Raw genomic sequence first — 21,622 nt, forward strand, 5'->3', positions numbered from 1 at the left:
GTTATAGATCGGGTGGAGGTCGTGTCTGTTATATATCGGGTGGAGGCCGTGTCTGTTATATATCGGGTGGAGGCCGAGTCTGTTATAGATCGGGTGGAGGTCGTGTCTGTTATATATCGGGTGGAGGCCGTGTCTGTTATATATCGGGTGGAGGCCGAGTCTGTTATAGATCGGGTGGAGGCCGTGTCTGTTATATATCGGGTGGAGGTCGTGTCTGTTATATATCGGGTGGAGGCCGTGTCTGTTATATATCGGGTGGAGGCCGTGTCTGTTATATATCGGGTGGAGGCCGTGTCTGTTATATATCGGGTGGAGGTCGTGTCTGTTATATATCGGGTGGAGGCCGTGTCTGTTATAGATCGGGTGGAGGTCGTGTCTGTTATATATCGGGTGGAGGCCGTGTCTGTTATATATCGGGTGGAGGCCGTGTCTGTTATATATCGGGTGGAGGCCGTGTCTGTTATATATCGGGTGGAGGCCGTGTCTGTTATATATCGGGTGGAGGCCGTGTCTGTTATATATCGGGTGGAGGTCGTGTCTGTTATATATCGGGTGGAGGCCGTGTCTGTTATAGATCGGGTGGAGGTCGTGTCTGTTATATATCGGGTGGAGGCCGTGTCTGTTATATATCGGGTGGAGGCCGTGTCTGTTATATATCGGGTGGAGGCCGTGTCTGTTATATATCGGGTGGAGGCCGTGTCTGTTATATATCGGGTGGAGGCCGTGTCTGTTATATATCGGGTGGAGGCCGTGTCTGTTATATATCGGGCGGAGGCCGTGTCTGTTATATATCGGGTGGAGGCCGTGTCTGTTATAGATCGGGTGGAGGCCGTGTCTGTTATAGATCGGGTGGAGGTCGTGTCTGTTATATATCGGGTGGAGGCCGTGTCTGTTATAGATCGGGTGGAGGCCGTGTCTGTTGTATATCGGGTGGAGGCCGTGTCTGTTATATATCGGGTGGAGGCCGTGTCTGTTATATATCGGGTGGAGGCCGTGTCTGTTATATATCGGGTGGAGGCCGTGTCTGTTATATATCGGGTGGAGGCCGTGTCTGTTATAGATCGGGTGGAGGTCGTGTCTGTTATATATCGGGTGGAGGCCGTGTCTGTTATATATCGGGTGGAGGTCGTGTCTGTTATATATCGGGTGGAGGCCGTGTCTGTTATAGATCGGGTGGAGGTCGTGTCTGTTATATATCGGGTGGAGGCCGTGTCTGTTATATATCGGGTGGAGGCCGTGTCTGTATACATTTGGCGGAGGCCGCGTCTGTTCTTCCACAGGGTGGAGTCGCTCGGCCACTCACCAGGTCTCCCTGAGAGAAGAATTCTTTGTATATGAGCTCCTGCAATGACAGAACAATTATTATATTAAATCAAATTTAATGAAGTGGCTTCAGACCACGAGGGGGTCACAGAAAGAGATGATCAAAGCAGCAGGGCCCCCAGCAGCACAGAGTACTTCAGGAGAGGAATGTGCTGATTCGTGGGAGGTCACAGACTGAGACTGACATGTTGGAGGGAGCCTGTTCCCCAGCAGCACAGTGTATTTCAGGAGAGGCCTGTTCTGGTCCTGTAGGATATATATATATAGATAGGAGCGGATACATTGGCGTCTTCTATACCCCTCAGATTTAGGTCTTTCACCGTCGGCAGAGTTTTCCTCGGAGGACTCACCGCGATCTTCCTGGTGGTTTTCCAGCCTTTGGTTTGGTCAGAGAGGTCACACGAGGTCATGAGGAGGCAGAGCAGGAGGTCGTGGTGGTGCTTGTTTTTGGGATTATAACCATCTGCAATACAAATAGATATCAATGAATGTGACGCACAATGTAGATCCGAGTGGGGGAGGGGCCCCGTGGGCTCCGTGTCAAGCTGAGGGCCACAGTCCCGCCCTCTCGCTATATGTGACCAATCACTGGCTCCTCTATAGATTCATCAGGACATGGATTCTGCATCTATTTATGTTGAAGATTTTCTATGTATCCGTGATATCTCCACTATTCCTCATCAGATCCCGGCCTCCGTCCTTACCGCACCTCTGACACTGCTACATCACTCCTCCAGCCCCCATCATTTCTCACATCAACTACTGGAACTCATCACTAGGTCGCCGCAGTCACATTCATCTAAGGTTATACTAATGTTACAACTACTTATTCCTTCCTGCATAAAGTTCAAACCTCTATCGCCAGCTTACAAAGCTTTCCACCATGCTGCACCTTTCCGCTCATCTCTCCTACCCATACACTGGTATGCTCTGTTTTACTAATAAGCTACAGATATCATCCTCCACCTTCACAATCTATAACTCCAAAGTCCAAGACTTCTATGCTGCACATATTCTGAGGCTTAGCCCTGGACCATGAAACAAACTCCTGACATTCATAACCCCAGACAAGAATCTACATATACAGTGACTTATTTACCCACAATTCACTTCACTCTGCTATGTATACAGAGTCCTGTAATGTACTCCGGAGCTGCACTCACTATTCTGATGGTGGAGTCACTGTGTACATACATTACTTATCCTGTACTGATCCTGAGTTACATCCTGTATTATACTCCAGAGCTGCACTCACTATTCTGCTGGTGGTGTCACTGTGTACATACATTACATTACTTATCCTGTACTGATCCTGAGTTACATCCTGTATTATACTCCAGAGCTGCACTCACTATTCTGCTGGTGGAGTCACTGTGTACATACATTACTTATACTGTACTGATCCTGAGTTATATCCTGTATTATACTCCAGAGCTGTACTCACTATTCTGCTGGTGGAGTCACTGTGTACATACATTATATTACTTATCCTGTACTGATACTGAGTTACATCATGTATTATACTCCACAGCTGCACTCACTATTCTGCTGGTGGAGTCACTGTGTACATACATTACATTACTTATCCTGTACTGATCCTGAGTTACATCCTGTATTATACTGCAGAGCTGCACTCACTATTCTGCTGGTGGAGTCACTGTGTACATACATTACTTATCCTGTACTGATCCTGAGTTACATCCTGTATTATACTCCAGAGCTGCACTCACTATTCTGCTGGTGGAGTCACTATGTACATACATTACATTACTTATCCTGTACTGATCCTGAGTTACATCCTGTATTATACTGCAGAGCTGCACTCACTATTCTGCTGGTGGAGTCACTGCGTACATACATTACATTACTTATCCTGTACTGATCCTGAGATATATCCTGTATTATACTCCAGAGCTACACTCACTATTCAGCTGGTGGAGTCACTGTGTACATACATTACTTGTCCTGTACTGATCCTGAGTTACATCCTGTATTATACTCCAGAGCTGCGCTCACTATTCTGCTGGTGGAGTCACTGTGTACATACATTACATTACTTATCCTGTACTGATCCTGAGTTACATCCTGTATTATACTGCAGAGCTGCACTCACTATTCTGCTGCTGGAGTCACTGTGTACATACATTACTTATCCTGTACTGATCCTGCGTTACATCCTGTATTATACTCCAGAGCTGCACTCACTATTCTGCTGGTGGAGTCACTGCGTACATACATTACATTACTTATCCTGTACTGATCCTGAGTTACATCCTGTATTATACTGCAGAGCTGCACTCACTATTCTGCTGGTGGAGTCACTGTGTACATACATTACATTACTTATCCTGTACTGATCCTGAGTTACATCCTGTATTATACTCCAGAGCTGCACTCACTATTCTGCTGGTGGAGTCACTGTGTACATACATTACATTACTTATCCTGTACTGATCCTGCGTTACATCCTGTATTATACTCCAGAGCTGCACTCACTATTCTGCTGGTGGAGTCACTGTGTACATACATTACATTACTGATCCGGAGTTACATCCTGTATTATACTCCAGAGCTGCAATCACTATTCTGCAGGCTTTAAAGCTGAAATCACACAGCCTTGCCTGCTTGTTCAGTTTCTGCTCAGAGGTCGCTCTAGTGATTTGCATTCTTGAAGCGTCATCTTTTCATCAGGCACTGTAGTCATCTAATGGAAGAAATCTATCTGTTAGGCCCCATGCACACGACCGTAAAAATCCTCGGTTTTTGCGGACCGCAAAAATGGACCCATTCACTTTCATTGAACGCGGACACCTTTCCGTAGCGCTACGGATGGGTGTCCATGCCGTAGAAATATTCCGAAAATTATTCAACATGTCCGTTCTTTTGCATTTTGCAGGCCGTGCTCCAATACTTTGTATGGGAGCACGGCCCGAAAATGCGGGTGGCAGTCGGCGGCCGGCCGTGCCATCAATCGTGGGCCGTGATTGCGGGTATGGTCGTGTGCATGGGGCCTAAGGGGAGGGTCTGTCCGCAAGCTTGCTGACAGTCTGCAATAACAACCAGCAGAATAGTGAGTGCAGCTCTGGAGTATAATACAGGATCTAACTAAGGATTAGTACAGGATAAGTAATGTAATGTATGTACACAGTGACTCCACCAGCAGAATAGTGAGTGCAGCTCTGGAGTATAATACAGGATGTAACTCCGGATCAGTACAGGATAAGTAATGTAATGTATGTACACAGTGACTCCACCAGCAGAATAGTGAGTGCAGCTCTGGAGTATAATACAGGATGTAACTCAGGATCAGTACAGGATAAGTAATGTAATGTATGTACACAGTGACTCCATCAGCAGAATAGTGAGCGCAGCTCTGGAATATAATACAGGATATAACTCAGGATCAGTACAGGATAAGTAATGTAATGTATGTATACAGTGACTCCACCAGCAGAATAGTGAGTGCAGCTCTGGAGTATAATACAGGATGTAACTCAGGATCAGTGCAGGATAAGTAATGTAATGTATGTACACAGTGACTCCACCAGCAGAATAGTGAGTGCAGCTCTGGAGTATAATACAGGATGTAACTCCGGATCAGTACAGGATAAGTAATGTAATGTATGTACACAGTGACTCCATCAGCAGAATAGTGAGCGCAGCTCTGGAGTATAATACAGGATATAACTCAGGATCAGTACAGGATAAGTAATGTAATGTATATATACAGTGACTCCACCAGCAGAATAGTGAGTGCAGCTCTGGAGTATAATACAGGATGTAACTCCGGATCAGTACAGGATAAGTAATGTAATGTATGTACACAGTGACTCCATCAGCAGAATAGTGAGCGCAGCTCTGGAGTATAATACAGGATGTAACTCAGGATCAGTACAGGATAAGTAATGTATGTACACAGTGACTCCACCAGCAGAATAGTGAGTGCAGCTCTGGAGTATAATACAGGATGTAACTCAGGATCAGTACAGGATAAGTAATGTAATGTATGTACACAGTGACTCCACCAGCAGAATAGTGAGTGCAGCTCTGGAATATAATACAGGATGTAACTCAGGATCAGTACAGGATAAGTAATGTAATGTAATGTACACAGTGACTCCACCAGCAGAATAGTGAGTGCAGCTCTGGAGTATAATACAGGATGTAACTCAGTACAGGATAAGTAATGTTATTTATGTACAAAGGGAAAAAGCTAAAATTATATTTTTAAGTAAACTAGACATTTTGCCCCCCCCCCCCCCCTCTATATGAGTGCTGGCTCAGATTCTGGCCAGGTGAGGTCCATGCAAATATATTTCTATGCCCCCATTATAAGTACAATTTAATCCTAAAATTCTGGGAATATGTTTATGCTATAAAACTATAGGTTATTATATTTATTATCACTCTTGTATAATATGAATATTCTCATCTTCCAGCTGTTCTGGGTGTGACCACTGGAGGGAGACATTTAACAACAAATGAAAAGCAAATCCCAAATCTGCTACATTGTGTCCTGTGCTCTGAGTGGTTACAGGAAATAAACAATGTAACATCCAGATATTGTGTCATAATTAATGACGAGCAGAAGAGATGGGGGGGGGGGTCATTTTCCATGATATAATAAGCAATAACGAGACATATGGGTCAGTGGCGACATCTACACAAAGTTTGAATGTTCCCCCTATGACATGTAAGTGCCCATAAGATACAGACAATGCATTGTAAGATCCTGGGGGTAAAGATGATGGGAGTGATAGTGTCTGGGGTACTAGTGACATTTGGTTGTGCGATTCTGGGGATAGGAATGATGGGAGTGATACATTGTGTCTTAGATAGTGAGGTTAAATTGTGAGCTCCTGGGGGCAGGGATGATGGGAGTGATACATTGTGGATGAGATAAAGAGATTAGATTGCGAGTTCCTGGAATCAGGAACAAATAGAACGGATTACAACATGTGCGCTGCATGTTGCTGCTATACAATAAACTCTGTTCTAGCTCCCTCTAGTGGACAGTAGAAGCGCTGTAAGGGCAGAGACACTTCTGGGATTTACGTTACATTTTTTTACGTTAATGTTTATAACGCTGACGTGACAGCAGGGGGCGCTTCTCTCACCCTTCGCCATCTTCTGAAGCTCTTTGAAGATTCGCAGATGATGCGCCAAGTCTGTGGCCAAGATAATATCTCGCATGAGATCCAACATCCTCTGATAATCCTGCAGGGGGCGAAACAAGAAAGTGACATCATGTTATAAAAGAGACAGCACCGATTCTAGCGAGAGTCACCGACCCAACCACTAATACACAATGTCAGGAGAGAACACGGGTGGGGGACCCGGGGTCTGCATACAGGGGACTACCAGGCTTCTCTATGACATGTCAGAAGCAAAATAAAGCTGGACTTCCCCTTTAATTTAAGGGATTGTCCACTTTTGACAACTCTTTATAATCAAGGTCCCACTGGTAATAGATGATCATGGGGGGGGGGCCGCGCTGCTGAGACCCCCAGTGATCAGATGATATTTCAGGGGGAGCTGCTCAGTGTTCAGTCACACAGGAGAAATCTATGGACTGTATGTAACGTACGGACACACCGACCCCCCACCTCACACAGCGGCTCCCCCGTCAGGGTCCGATCAGGGGACCCCTAACCCATTAACTTCCACAGGGCATATGGAAAGTGGTTGTCCAAAGAGGAGAACCCCTTGAAATGCCCATCCCCCCCTATAGCATGAGACGGACCCCTCGTACTCACCTTCCTTGAAAACTGTTCAAATATATTACATCCTTGTGAGTTGAGGATAGCGATGGCCTGAGCGAAGTGATGTCTCTGCCGGGGGGAGACAAGACCCTTATTACTGGAAGCAGCATGAAAATATACAACATACCCCTCCCCCAGGGAGGAGCGGAGCATTTTATTGCAGATTTACATCATGTCTCCAGTCACATCCAGAGCTGAATTCGTAATTCTGCTGGTTTCCTGTTAGATCTCAGGTTGCATGACCTCACATCTCGCTGGTTCAGTGTCTGTACATTCTGGGAGATAAAGTTTACACCAAGAAATGGCCCAAAACAAAACTGCATCTCTTTCAATGCAATACAGCAGTGAGCTTTGTATTATGGGATGTCTACTAAGCGGTTAGGCAAGTGTCTGCCGGTACAGTCCGATAAGAAATGAGAAAATTTGTAAATGCAGCTTTGGTTGTGACTGGAGTATAAAATAGGAGATTACTGAAGATTATAAAGAAACATAAGCAGTCACAGCAGATTTCTAGGTTATTAGGGAGGGCAGAGTAACATTAATCACTGCAGTCACCTCTGTAGATATGTTCTACATGACCCATAATATGTTTCCTATAGGCGGAGGGTGGGGGTCAGTATCTACTCACCTCCATCACGGACCCCTCGGAGCTGTACAGAGCCGCCAGAACAGATTTCTATATGAAAAAAAAAAATATCGTAATAAAAAGGAGCCCAGAAGAGATAAAGTTGCAGATAATAGAGAGAATGAGGCATAAAACCTACCGAGGCCACCTGGAAGGAATTGTTTGTCCCCCTGTGATCCAGATCATGGCACATACACGACACAAACAAGGCAAAAATTTCAATGTCCCTGAAAAAGCAAGAATAAAATCAGCTGGAGACAAACGTATTATGTCTCCATCTAGTGGTAGGAGGCAGGAAGTGTGAGTACTAGCATAATGCTGCACTATCTACTATGTCTCCATCTATTGGTTGGAGGCAGGAAGTGTGACTACTAGTATAATGCTACACTAGGTATTATGGCTCCATCTAGTGGTAGGAGGCAGGAAGTGTGACTACTAGTATAATGCTGCACTATGGCTCCATCTAGAGGCAGGAGGCAGAAAGTGTGACTACTACCGTAGTATAATGCTGCATTATGTACTATAGCTTCATCTAGTGGTAGGAGGTAGGAAGTGTGACTACTAGTATAATGCTGCACTCTGTACTATGTCTCCATCTAGTGGTTGGAGGCAGGAAGTGTGACTACTAGTATAATGCTGCACTATGTACTATAGCTCCATCTAGTGGTAGGAGGCAGGAAGTGTGACTACTAGCATAATGCTGGACTATGTACTGTGGCTCCATCTAGTGGCAGAAGGCAGGATGTGTGACTACTAGTTTAATGCTGCACTATGTACTACGGCTCCATCTTGTGGTCGGAGGCAGGATGTGTTACTACTAGTCTAATGCTGCACTATGTACTATAGCTCCATCTAGTGGTTTGAGGCAGGAAGTGTGACTACTAGTATAATGCAGCACTATGTACTATGACTCCATCTAGTGGTAGGAGGCAGGAAGTGTGACTACTAGTATAATGCTGCACTATGTACTATGTCTCCATCTAGTGGTTGGAGGCAGGAAGTGTGACTACTAGTATAGTGCTGCACTATGTACTATAGCTCCATCTAGTGGTTGGAGGCAGGATGTGTGACTACTAGTATAATGCAGCACTATGTACTATGTCTCTATCTAGTGGTAGGAGGCAAGAAGTGTGACTACTAGTATAATGCTGCACTATGTACTATAAGCTCCATCTAGTGGTAGGAGGCAGGAAGTGTGACTACTAGTATAAAGCTGCACTATGTAGTGTGGCTCCATCTAGTGGTAGGAGGCAGGAAGTGTGACTACTAGTATAATGCTGCAATATTTTCTATGACTCCATCTAGTGGTAGGAGGCAGGAAGTGTGACTACTAGTATAATGCTGCACTATCTACTATGTCTCCATCTAGTGGTAGGAGGCAGGAAGTGTGACTACTAGTATAATGCTGCAATATTTTCTATGACTCCATCTAGTGGTAGGAGGCAGGATGTGTGACTACTAGTATAATGCTGCACTATGTACTATGGCTCCTTTGAGCCTACGCGTTTCGGACGACTCTAGCGTCCTTAGACTTGGCTGTAGTGTCTAAGGATGTGTGACTACTAGTATAATGATGCACTATGTACTATAGCTCCATCTAGTGGTTTGAGGCAGGAAGTGTGACTACTAGTATAATGCAGCACTATGTACTATGACTCCATCTAGTGGTAGGAGGCAGGAAGTGTGACTACTAGTATAATGCTGCACTATGTACTATGTCTCCATCTAGTGGTTGGAGGCAGGAAGTGTGACTACTAGTATAGTGCTGCACTATGTACTATAGCTCCATCTAGTGGTTGGAGGCAGGATGTGTGACTACTAGTATAATGCAGCACTATGTACTATGTCTCCATCTAGTGGTAGGAGGCAAGAAGTGTGACTACTAGTATAATGCTGCACTATGTACTATAAGCTCCATCTAGTGGTAGGAGGCAGGAAATGTGACTACTAGTATAAAGCTGCACTATGTAGTGTGGCTCCATCTAGTGGTAGGAGGCAGGAAGTGTGACTACTAGTATAATGCTGCAATATTTTCTATGACTCCATCTAGTGGTAGGCGGCAGGAAGTGTGACTACTAGTATAATGCTGCACTATCTACTATGTCTCCATCTAGTGGTAGGAGGCAGGAAGTGTGACTACTAGTATAATGCTGCACTATCTACTATGTCTCCATCTAGTGGTAGGAGGCAGGATGTGTGACTACTAGTATAATGCTGCACTATGTACTATGGCTCCTTTGAGCCTACGCGTTTCGGACGACTCTAGCGTCCTTAGACTTGGCTGTAGTGTCTAAGGATGTGTGACTACTAGTATAATGATGCACTATGTACTATGACTCCATCTAGTGGCAGGAGGCAGAATGTGTGACTACTAGTATAATGCTGCACTATGTACTATGTCTCCATCTAGTGGCAGGAGGTAGGAAGTGTGACTACTAGTATAATGCTGCACTATCTACTATGTCTCCATCTAGTGGTAGGAGGCAGGAAGTGTGACTACTAGTATAATGCTGCACTATCTACTATGTCTCCATCTAGTGGTAGGAGGCAGGATGTGTGACTACTAGTATAATGCTGCACTATGTACTATGGCTCCTTTGAGCCTACGCGTTTCGGACGACTCTAGCGTCCTTAGACTTGGCTGTAGTGTCTAAGGATGTGTGACTACTAGTATAATGATGCACTATGTACTATGACTCCATCTAGTGGCAGGAGGCAGAATGTGTGACTACTAGTATAATGCTGCACTATGTACTATGTCTCCATCTAGTGGCAGGAGGTAGGAAGTGTGACTACTAGTATAATGCTGCACTATTTGCTATGTCTCCATCTAGTGGCAGGAATTGTGACTAAATTAAAAATATTTTACTAAAAGTTTAGCTCACCTCATGACCACCACGCTATGGTTGCGTTTTCCAAAATGTTTGACTGATGCAGAGAATATATAATAGATCCAAAAGCTGTGGTTGCTTGTAGATACTCCTAAACTGATCCTTTGTCGACTGCAGGCAATTGAAGCAAAAATGGTGTGTAGAAAAGGCAGATCCAGCACTCGAATATTTAAAATTCCAATTTTATTTAGGTCATTTTTAAAACCAAGGATAAAACAAAAATCCCGGGACCACGCTTACGCGTTTCAGACCGCTAGGGTCCTTAATCATAGCTATGATTTTTGTTTTATCCTTGGTTTTAAAAATGACCTAAATAAAATTGGAATTTTAAATATTCGAGTGCTGGATCTGCCTTTTCTACACACCATTTTTGCAGGAATTGTGACTTCTATTATAATGCTGCACTATGTACTATGGCTCCATCTAGTGGTCAGAGGCAGAATGTGTGACTTCCAGTATAATGCTGCACTATGTACTTTGACTCCATCTAGTGGTTGGAGGCAGGATGTGTGACTACTAGTATAATGCTGCACTATGTCTCCATCTAGTGGTCGGAGGCAGGATGTGCATATAATACAGGGAATGTTTCTTACTCCAGGTAATTGATGAGTTCCAGGTTCTTGTAGAGCAGGTAGCAGAAGTGTGACACAGAGAACGCGTGCATCCAGTTGTGATATGGAGGGTCCCTGTACCCCTTCTTCACCATAAGGCAAAATCTAAAGACACAGAAGTCTCCAGTCACTAATAAACCCTCAGATACCCTCCGGGGGGGGGGGGGGCAGATTATTACACGTCAGACACTGGAGCTTGTGGTAAAAAACAACTAAATTAATTTTGACGGTTCGAAGTGTAAAATACAAGGAAGACTGAGAAGATTCTTGATATTTGGGGTCCCTGTTTGTCGTCCTCATCTGAGCAGGAAGCCAAGGGCCACATATTCCGCAGCGAATCACACATATCACCCTTTGTCCCCAGGAGCTCACAATCTAATTTCCCTATCTGCTTCTCATACTAGGAGGTTATCCTGTCAGTCTGGACTTGGGGAGAACATACAAGCTCCATGCACATGATCTGTGCTGACAACTGAACCTCCATGACAAACTCCCTAAGGATTGTCGCCCAGCTTTCCAAGGACATTAAATGACACGCAGATGTAGAAGAGCTGAATTTGTCATTTAACGGTTCATTCTGTGAACCCTAACAACCCAACAGGTTTAAAGAAGACCCGTCCCCTCTCCTGACACGTCTGTTTCACTAAATAGTTGTATTCCCCATTAAATACAAATTTTGGAACATATTTTCTTAGAACTCTGTGTTGTGTCGTTCCTCTGTTATTCCTCCTAGAAATGTATGAATAAATTAACAACTGGGTGTTACCAATAACCTTCTCATAGGGGCGGGTCCCTACAGAGTCTCACTGTCAGCTCTGATTGGACATGGTCAGTCTGCGTAGTGACACACCCCCAACTGGTAACACCCAGATGTCAATTTATTCATACATTTCTAGGAGGAACAACTGAGGAACTGAACATAGAGTTCTAAGAAAAGATGCTCCAGAATTGTTAATTAATGGGGAATACAATTATTTAGCAAAACTGACAAGTAAGGAGAGGTGACCTCTTTAACTGCAGTCCTATGTAACATCACAAATAACAAAAGGATAAACTTAGCTCTGCTACATCAGTATAAATCTGAGTTATGGAATATTGCACCTCTCCTTTGTGACTTAGTCTTCAGTTGTAGTGCGGGAATTCTATTCATGAACCTGGGTATAAAATTCACAGATTATCAGAAGATAATATCTGAGGGGTCAATGAGCGGAGAGGCACCTGATCTGGGCACATGACCGGGCGTGGTGGCATTCCTGGCATTTAGCGGCAATCATATTACAAACCTGATTAGCGTCGTCCGATCAATCTTGTAGTTGCTGACGAAGCCCATGTCTTCAAACATGCTGAGAGTAGCCTGCAGGGCGGACATGACACAGGTCTGATCAATACATAGTAGATACATACGTGTAATAGTGTAACACACCAGATGTACGGCAATGAAATGGTTAACAGGACAAACATCAGTACGAGAGGTAACCGACCCAAGAGCTGGAAATCTAGTAACCTGAGTGACAGTGCGAAACAAACGCCAAGACACAACATGCTGGGACTTGTAGTCCTCCACAAAGATTGGATAACGCAATATGGTAAAGTCTAGTATTGATCGCACAAGAGCAAGGACAGATTAATATGATTATCATTAGAGATTAGAATATTTGCATTTCAATTCTTCCTTAGAGTTTTGTAGATTTGGCGAAACCGGCAGGATGGATTCAATCATCTATGATTATCTGCCATTTTTATTTAGATTCATCGCCATCTGCTGGCAGGAGGGTGGAATTACAGGGGACATTATTTACACAGAGATCTGCAGCTCATGTTCCTGTAAAGTGTCAGGATGGAACGGGAGCAGCTCCTGGTAGATGTAATGACTCTTCCTTGCAGGTGATACATTAGGATTTACAATGTAGCCTTTAAAATCTCATCCAGTGAAGATAAGCGGTTCTGGGCCGCAGCTCAATCTAACAACGCTGGAAAAATGCAAAGTAATTATTCAAACCCGACAAGCAAAATGTGAACGACTCCTCTGCAAGTCAACACATCAGATAGATATCGTAGCTGCACAACACATATATTTCCTGTGATTGGCTGACTTGTTATTCAGGGGTTAACAGCTATGGCATAATAATGGGTCTAAAGGGGTTAAGCTGAACTCGAGGGTTTGAAGACATGTTGAGTGTCCACCTGTATCATTCAAGTGTATGGTGGTATTGTATGTGTATTGTATGTGTATTGTATGTGTATTGTATGTGTATTGTATGTGTATTGTATGCGTATTGTATGTGTATAGTATGTGTATTGTATGTGTATAGTATGTGTATAGTATGTGTATAGTATGTGTATAGTATGTGTATAGTATGTGTATAGTATGTGTATTGTATGTGTATAGTATGCGTATAGTATGTGTATTGTATGTGTATAGTATGCGTATAGTATGTGTATTGTATGTGTATAGTATGTGTATAGTATGTGTATAGTATGTGTATAGTATGTGTATAGTATGTGTATAGTATGTGTATAGTATGTGTATTGTATGTGTATAGTATGCGTATAGTATGTGTATTGTATGTGTATAGTATGCGTATAGTATGTGTATTGTATGTGTATTGTATGTGTATAGTATGTGTATTGTATGTGTATTGTATGCGTATAGTATGTGTATTGTATGTGTATAGTATGTGTATAGTATGTGTATTGTATGTGTATTGTATGTGTATAGTATGTGTATTGTATGTGTATTGTATGTGTATTGTATGTGTATAGTATGTGTATTGTATGTGTATTGTATGTGTATTGTATGTGTATTGTATGCGTATTGTATGTGTATTGTATGTGTATAGTATGTGTATAGTATGTGTATAGTATGTGTATAGTATGTGTATAGTATGTGTATAGTATGTGTATAGTATGTGTATTGTATGTGTATAGTATGCGTATAGTATGTGTATTGTATGTGTATAGTATGCGTATAGTATGTGTATTGTATGTGTATAGTATGTGTATAGTATGTGTATAGTATGTGTATAGTATGTGTATAGTATGTGTATAGTATGTGTATAGTATGTGTATTGTATGTGTATAGTATGCGTATAGTATGTGTATTGTATGTGTATAGTATGCGTATAGTATGTGTATTGTATGTGTATTGTATGTGTATAGTATGTGTATTGTATGTGTATTGTATGCGTATAGTATGTGTATTGTATGTGTATAGTATGTGTATAGTATGTGTATTGTATGTGTATTGTATGTGTATAGTATGTGTATTGTATGTGTATTGTATGTGTATTGTATGTGTATAGTATGTGTATTGTATGTGTATTGTATGTGTATTGTATGTGTATAGTATGTGTATTGTATGTGTATTGTATGTGTATAGTATGTGTATTGTATGTGTATAGTATGTGTATTGTATGTGTATTGTATGTGTATTGTATGTGTATAGTATGTGTATAGTATGTGTATAGTATGTGTATTGTATGTGTATTGTATGTGTATTGTATGTGTATAGTATGTGTATTGTATGTGTATTGTATGTGTATAGTATGCGTATAGTATGTGTATTGTATGTGTATTGTATGTGTGCACTGTATAGTCATGCAATTATTGTGCGTTGTATTGTGGTATTATTTACATACTTTATAAAATCATTATGTGTACACTTTATGGCGGTGTAATTACTCAAGTCATAATTATAAAACTGTATGGTGGTACTATTAGACAAGTTATAATTAGAACACTGTATGGCGGTATTGGATACTTTATGGCAGTATTATTAGACAAGTCGTAATTAGAACATTAGGTGGTTACATGGAGGTATACTGGTTATGTGGAGGTGTATACTGGTTATAAGGAGATTTACTGGTTATATGTACTGGTTATATGGAGGAATTTACTGGTTATATGGAGGTATATACTGGTTATATGGAGGTATATACTGGTTATATAGAGGTATATACTGGTTATATGGAGGTATATACTGGTTATATGGATGTATGCTGGTTATATGTAGGTGTATACTGGTTATATGGAGGTATACTGGTTATATGGAGGTATACTGGTTATATGGAGGTATATTGTTTATATGGAGGTATGCTGGTTATATAGAAGAATATACTGGTTATAGAGAGGTGTACTGGTTATATGGAGGTATATACTGGGTATATGGAGGTATATACTGGTTATATGGAGGTATATTGGTTATATAGAGGTATACTGGTTATATGGAGGTGTAAACTGGTTATATGGAGGTATATACTGGTTATATGGAGGTATATACTGGTTACACGTAGTCGTTATATGGAGGTATGCAGGTTATATGGAGGTATATACTGGTTATATGGAGGTATATACTGGTTATATGGAGGTATATACTGGTTATATGGAGGTGTATACTGGTTATATGGAGGTATACTGGTTATATGGAGGTATATACTGGTTATATGGAGGTATACTGGTTATATGGAGGTATATACTGGTTATATGGAGGTATATACTGGTTATATGGAGGTATATACTGGTTATATGGAGGTATATAGTGGTTATATGGAGGTATACTGGTTATATGGAGGTATATACTGGTTATATGGAGGTGTATACTGGTTATATGGAGGTGTATACTGGTTATATGGAGGTATATAGTGGTTATATGGAGGTATATTGGTTATATGGAGGTATGCTGGTTATACAGAAGAATATACTGGTTATAGAGAGGTGTACTGGTTATATGGAGGTATATACTGTGTATATGGAGGTATATACTGGTTATATGGAGGTATACTGGTTATATAGAGGTATACTGGTTATATAGAGGTATACTGGTTATATGGAGGTGTAAACTGGTTATATGGAGGTATATACTGGTTATATGGAGGTATATACTGGTTATATGTAGTGGTTATATGGAGGTATGCAGGTTATATGGAGGTATATACTGGTTATATGGAGGTATATACTGGTTATATGGAGGTGTATACTGGTTATATGGAGGTATACTGGTTATATGGAGGTATATACTGGTTATATGGAGGTATACTGGTTATATGGAGGTATATACTGGTTATATGGAGGTATATACTGGTTATATGGAGGTATATAGTGGTTATATGGAGGTATATAGTGGTTATATGGAGGTATACTGGTTATATGGAGGTATATACTGGTTATATGGAGGTGTATACTGGTTATATGGAGGTATATAGTGGTTATATGGAGGAATATAGTGGTTATATGGAGGTATACTGGTTATATGGAGGTATACTGGTTATATGGAGGTATATACTGGTTATATGGAGGTATATAGTGGTTATATGGAGGTATATACTGGTTATATGGAGGTATATAGTGGTTATATGGAGGTATATACTGGTTATATGGAGGTATATAGTGGTTATATGGAGGTATATACTGGTTATATGGCGGTATATACTGGTTATATGGAGGTGTATACTGGTTATATGGAGATATATACTGGTTATATGGAGGTATATACTGGTTATATGGCGGTATATACTGGTTATATGGAGGTGTATACTGGTTATATGGAGATATATACTGGTTATATGGAGGTGTATACTGGTTATATGGCGGTATATACTGGTTATATGGAGGTGTATACTGGTTATATGGAGATATATACTGGTTATATGGAGGTGTATACTGGTTATATGGAGGTATATACTGGTTATATGGCGGTATATACTGGTTATATGGAGGTGTATACTGGTTATATGGAGGTATATACTGGTTATATGGAGGTGTATACTGGTTATATGGAGGTATATACTGGTTATATGGCGGTATATACTGGTTATATGGAGGTGTATACTGGTTATATGGAGGTATATACTGGTTATATGGCGGTATATACTGGTTATATGGAGGTGTATACTGGTTATATGGAGGTATATACTGGTTATATGGAGGTGTATACTGGTTATATGGAGGTATATAGTGGTTATATGGAGGTATATAGTGGTTATATGGAGGTATATACTGGTTATATGGGGGTGTACTGGTTATATGGAGGTATATAGTGGTTATATGGAGGTATATACTGGTTATATGGCGGTATATACTGGTTATATGGAGGTGTATACTGGTTATATGGAGGTATATACTGGTTATATGGAGGTGTATACTGGTTATATGGAGGTATATACTGGTTATATGGAGGTATATAGTGGTTATATGGAGGTATACTGGTTATATGGAGGTATATACTGGTTATATGGAGGTATATACTGGTTATATGGAGGTATACTGGTTATATGGTGGTATATACTGGTTATATGGAGGTATGCTGGTTATATGGAGGTATACTGGTTATATGGAGGTATATAGTGGTTATATGGAGGTGTATACTGGTTATATGGAGGTATACTGGTTATATGGTGGTATATACTGGTTATATGGAGGTATGCTGGTTATATGGAGGTATACTGGTTATATGGAGGTATATAGTGGTTATATGGAGGTATAGTGGTTATATGGAGGTATATACTGGTTATATGGAGGTATGCTGGTTATATGGAGGTATACTGGTTATATGGAGGTATATAGTGGTTATATGGAGGTGTATACTGGTTATATGGAGGTATATAGTGGTTATATGGAGGTGTATACTGGTTATATGGAGGTATAGTGGTTATATGGAGGTATATACTGGTTATATGGAGGTATAGTGGTTATATGGAGGTGTATACTGGTTATATGGAGGTATATACTGGTTATATGGAGGTGTATACTGGTTATATGGAGGTGTATACTGGTTATATGGAGGTATATAGTGGTTATATGGAGGTGTATACTGGTTATATGGAGGTGTATACTGGTTATATGGAGGTATATAGTGGTTATATGGAGGTGTATACTGGTTATATGGAGGTATATAGTGGTTATATGGAGGTGTATACTGGTTATATGGAGGTGTATACTGGTTATATGGAGGTATACTGGTTATATGGTGGTATATACTGGTTATATTATATATAACAAATTGGAGAACAATACAAGAGTCCCCTAACAATTAGTTTGGTTACAGATGATGATGTTGGTTATTTGTTCCCGTCACTCACCAAAGTGGTATCATCCTCGGGGAGGGATCGGGGGGTGTAGGTGAAATTTGCAAAATTGAGATCAATGAGGGAGACGGATGGAATTCCGTTACTCTCCAACTTCTTTGTTTCTTCTTCACAGACCTGAAATGGATAATAATGTGTGAGTTACTCAGTGGACGTCTCCCCATGGATCTGACGGGGGTCCCAGCGTGACGGCGTCTCAGATCCGGATTATGGAATATACTGCACCAGTGACATCACTACTGCCCAGATATAACAGATACTTCACATTGCTTTTTATAACCTACAGAGATCTTGGAGTAAAAGGGGGAAGCCTGACGGTAGCAGATAAGCGGCGACATGCAATCCGGCGCCAGCCTCAACTTACAAAGTTTGTCCTTTGCTTTTAGTGAACTGAAGCGGAAATCCTTCCACAACTTGAGTCTCCCGTCGTGTCTTATTGTCCGGGGGGGATCAGGCCTGTTCCTCAATCCAGAAAATGTTTTTGTTTGTCAATATCCACGAGTAAAAAAAAGAAATAATAAAAAAAAATGGATAAAATAAAAATAAACAAAAAAGTTCCCCTCTTTTTCTTATTGGCCAGTAATACACATTCGTTCTATGTTTTTATTCTAAAATTTAAAGATCCAAAAATATCAGCTTTTATATCCATGATTAAAAAAAAAAAAAAAAAAAGTGAAAAATAAACATATTTTTCACGTTTTTTATCGTAAAAAAAATATAGATTTTATTTATACTATTAATAAAGTCAAGTATTTTTCTCATTTCTTATCACTAAAAATATTTTTTGTTTTATTTTATTTGTAAAAAAATACATATATACACATTTTTGTTTTATATCATTTCAAAATACTCGAGCTCATATTTTTCATGTTTATCCGAAAAAAAAATCAAAAAAAAATCTAGACATTCTTTTTTTTTTATATTTGTTTTCTTTTCTTTGAAAGAAAAAATAAAACCAAAAAAAAAATTTTTTTTTTTTTTCTGTACTAATATTTTCCATATTTCATTTACTTCCAGACTTTAATACACTCGGGCGCTGTTCACATTTGCGCGGTACTTTTGGTTTGTAACTGAAATCGTGACTCATTGCCGGATCCATCATCTGTTTGTCATGGTGTTTATGATCTTGATGGGATAAATATTGCTGCAGGTTCTACCCATGAAATCTATCGGACTCCGAACTGAAATACTGACTGCGAGCCTCAGACCTGGTTATTCTGGGACTTGTAGTCCTTTTCTTTGATTAATCAGAGCAGCAGCACGAGAGGCGTCCTGTACACTGATATATAGCACTGTATGTACATCTCTATATATATGGAGAATTTCCTTCCATCTCAGCTGCAGTAAACACACAGGGGTCTCTAATAAGGTGCGTTCACCGCTCTGATTCACCGCCGTTCCTGCATGGAGTCCGCGTATCACTGTTATCTGGAGCAATCAGAGCGCACCTCTCAGCAGCCGCTCTGATTCAGCGCCGTTCCTGCATGGAGTCCGCGTATCACTGTTATCTGGAGCAATCAGAGCGCACCTCTCAGCAGCCGCTCTGATTCAGCGCCGTTCCTGCATGGAGTCCGCGTATCACTGTTATCTGGAGCAATCAGAGCGCACCTCTCAGCAGCCGCTCTGATTCACCGCCGTTCCTGCATGGAGTCCGCGTATCACTGTTATCTGGAGCAATCAGAGCGCACCTCTCAGCAGCCGCTCTGATTCACCGCCGTTCCTGCATGGAGTCCGCGTATCACTGTTATCTGGAGCAATCAGAGCGCACCTCTCAGCAGCCGCTCTGATTCAGCGCCGTTCCTGCATGGAGTCCGCGTATCACTGTTATCTGGAGCAATTAGAGCGCACCTCTCAGCAGCCGCTCTGATTCAGCGCCGTTCCTGCATGGAGTCCGCGTATCACTGTTATCTGGAGCAATCAGAGCGCACCTCTCAGCAGCCGCTCTGATTCAGCGCCGTTCCTGCATGGAGTCCGCGTATCACTGTTATCTGGAGCAATCAGAGCGCACCTCTCAGCAGCCGCTCTGATTCACCGCCGTTCCTGCATGGAGTCCGCGTATCACTGTTATCTGGAGCAATCAGAGCGCACCTCTCAGCAGCCGCTCTGATTCAGCGCCGTTCCTGCATGGAGTCCGCGTATCACTGTTATCTGGAGCAATCAGAGCGCACCTCTCAGCAGCCGCTCTGATTCACCGCCGTTCCTGCATGGAGTCCGCGTATCACTGTTATCTGGAGCAATCAGAGCGCACCTCTCAGCAGCCGCTCTGATTCACCGCCGTTCCTGCATGGAGTCCGCGTATCACTGTTATCTGGAGCAATCAGAGCGCACCTCTCAGCAGCCGCTCTGATTCAGCGCCGTTCCTGCATGGAGTCCGCGTATCACTGTTATCTGGAGCAATTAGAGCGCACCTCTCAGCAGCCGCTCTGATTCAGCGCCGTTCCTGCATGGAGTCCGCGTATCACTGTTATCTGGAGCAATCAGAGCGCACCTCTCAGCAGCCGCTCTGATTCAGCGCCGTTCCTGCATGGAGTCCGCGTATCACTGTTATCTGGAGCAATCAGAGCGCACCTCTCAGCAGCCGCTCTGATTCACCGCCGTTCCTGCATGGAGTCCGCGTATCACTGTTATCTGGAGCAATCAGAGCGCACCTCTCAGCAGCCGCTCTGATTCACCGCCGTTCCTGCATGGAGTCCGCGTATCACTGTTATCTGGAGCAATCAGAGCGCACCTCTCAGCAGCCGCTCTGATTCAGCGCCGTTCCTGCATGGAGTCCGCGTATCACTGTTATCTGGAGCAATCAGAGCGCACCTCTCAGCAGCCGCTCTGATTCAGCGCCGTTCCTGCATGGAGTCCGCGTATCACTGTTATCTGGAGCAATCAGAGCGCACCTCTCAGCAGCCGCTCTGATTCACCGCCGTTCCTGCATGGAGTCCGCGTATCACTGTTACCTGGAGCAATCAGAGCGCACCTCTCAGCAGCCGCTCTGATTCAGCGCCGTTCCTGCATGGAGTCCGCGTATCACTGTTATCTGGAGCAATCAGAGCGCACCTCTCAGCAGCCGCTCTGATTCACCGCCGTTCCTGCATGGAGTCCGCGTATCACTGTTATCTGGAGCAATCAGAGCGCACCTCTCAGCAGCCGCTCTGATTCACCGCCGTTCCTGCATGGAGTCCGCGTATCACTGTTATCTGGAGCAATCAGAGCGCACCTCTCAGCAACCGCTCTGATTCACCGCCGTTCCTGCATGGAGTCCGCGTATCACTGTTATCTGGAGCAATCAGAGCGCACCTCTCAGCAGCCGCTCTGTAAATGACTGGAAATATCACAT

The 21,622-nt window shown here is 42.4% G+C and overlaps 1 protein-coding gene across 1 annotated transcript in view; it reads right to left on the bottom strand.

Moving 5' to 3' along the window:
* The window catches only part of PDE2A (phosphodiesterase 2A), a gene marked incomplete at its 5' end in the record, with an annotated part of 135,160 nt that overhangs the window by 7,323 nt on the left and 106,215 nt on the right, over positions 1–21,622 (bottom strand). The window contains 9 exons of the mRNA XM_075847267.1: positions 1,304–1,342; positions 1,674–1,786; positions 6,441–6,540; positions 7,080–7,154; positions 7,714–7,761; positions 7,850–7,937; positions 11,195–11,317; positions 12,496–12,566; positions 18,289–18,411. Of these exons, the coding sequence (XP_075703382.1) occupies positions 1,304–1,342; positions 1,674–1,786; positions 6,441–6,540; positions 7,080–7,154; positions 7,714–7,761; positions 7,850–7,937; positions 11,195–11,317; positions 12,496–12,566; positions 18,289–18,411 (780 nt within the window). The remainder of the gene's footprint in view (positions 1–1,303; positions 1,343–1,673; positions 1,787–6,440; positions 6,541–7,079; positions 7,155–7,713; positions 7,762–7,849; positions 7,938–11,194; positions 11,318–12,495; positions 12,567–18,288; positions 18,412–21,622) is intronic.

Source organism: Rhinoderma darwinii (assembly GCF_050947455.1).
Source record: "Rhinoderma darwinii isolate aRhiDar2 chromosome 2 unlocalized genomic scaffold, aRhiDar2.hap1 SUPER_2_unloc_4, whole genome shotgun sequence".
Classification (NCBI taxonomy): Eukaryota; Metazoa; Chordata; class Amphibia; order Anura; family Rhinodermatidae; genus Rhinoderma; species Rhinoderma darwinii.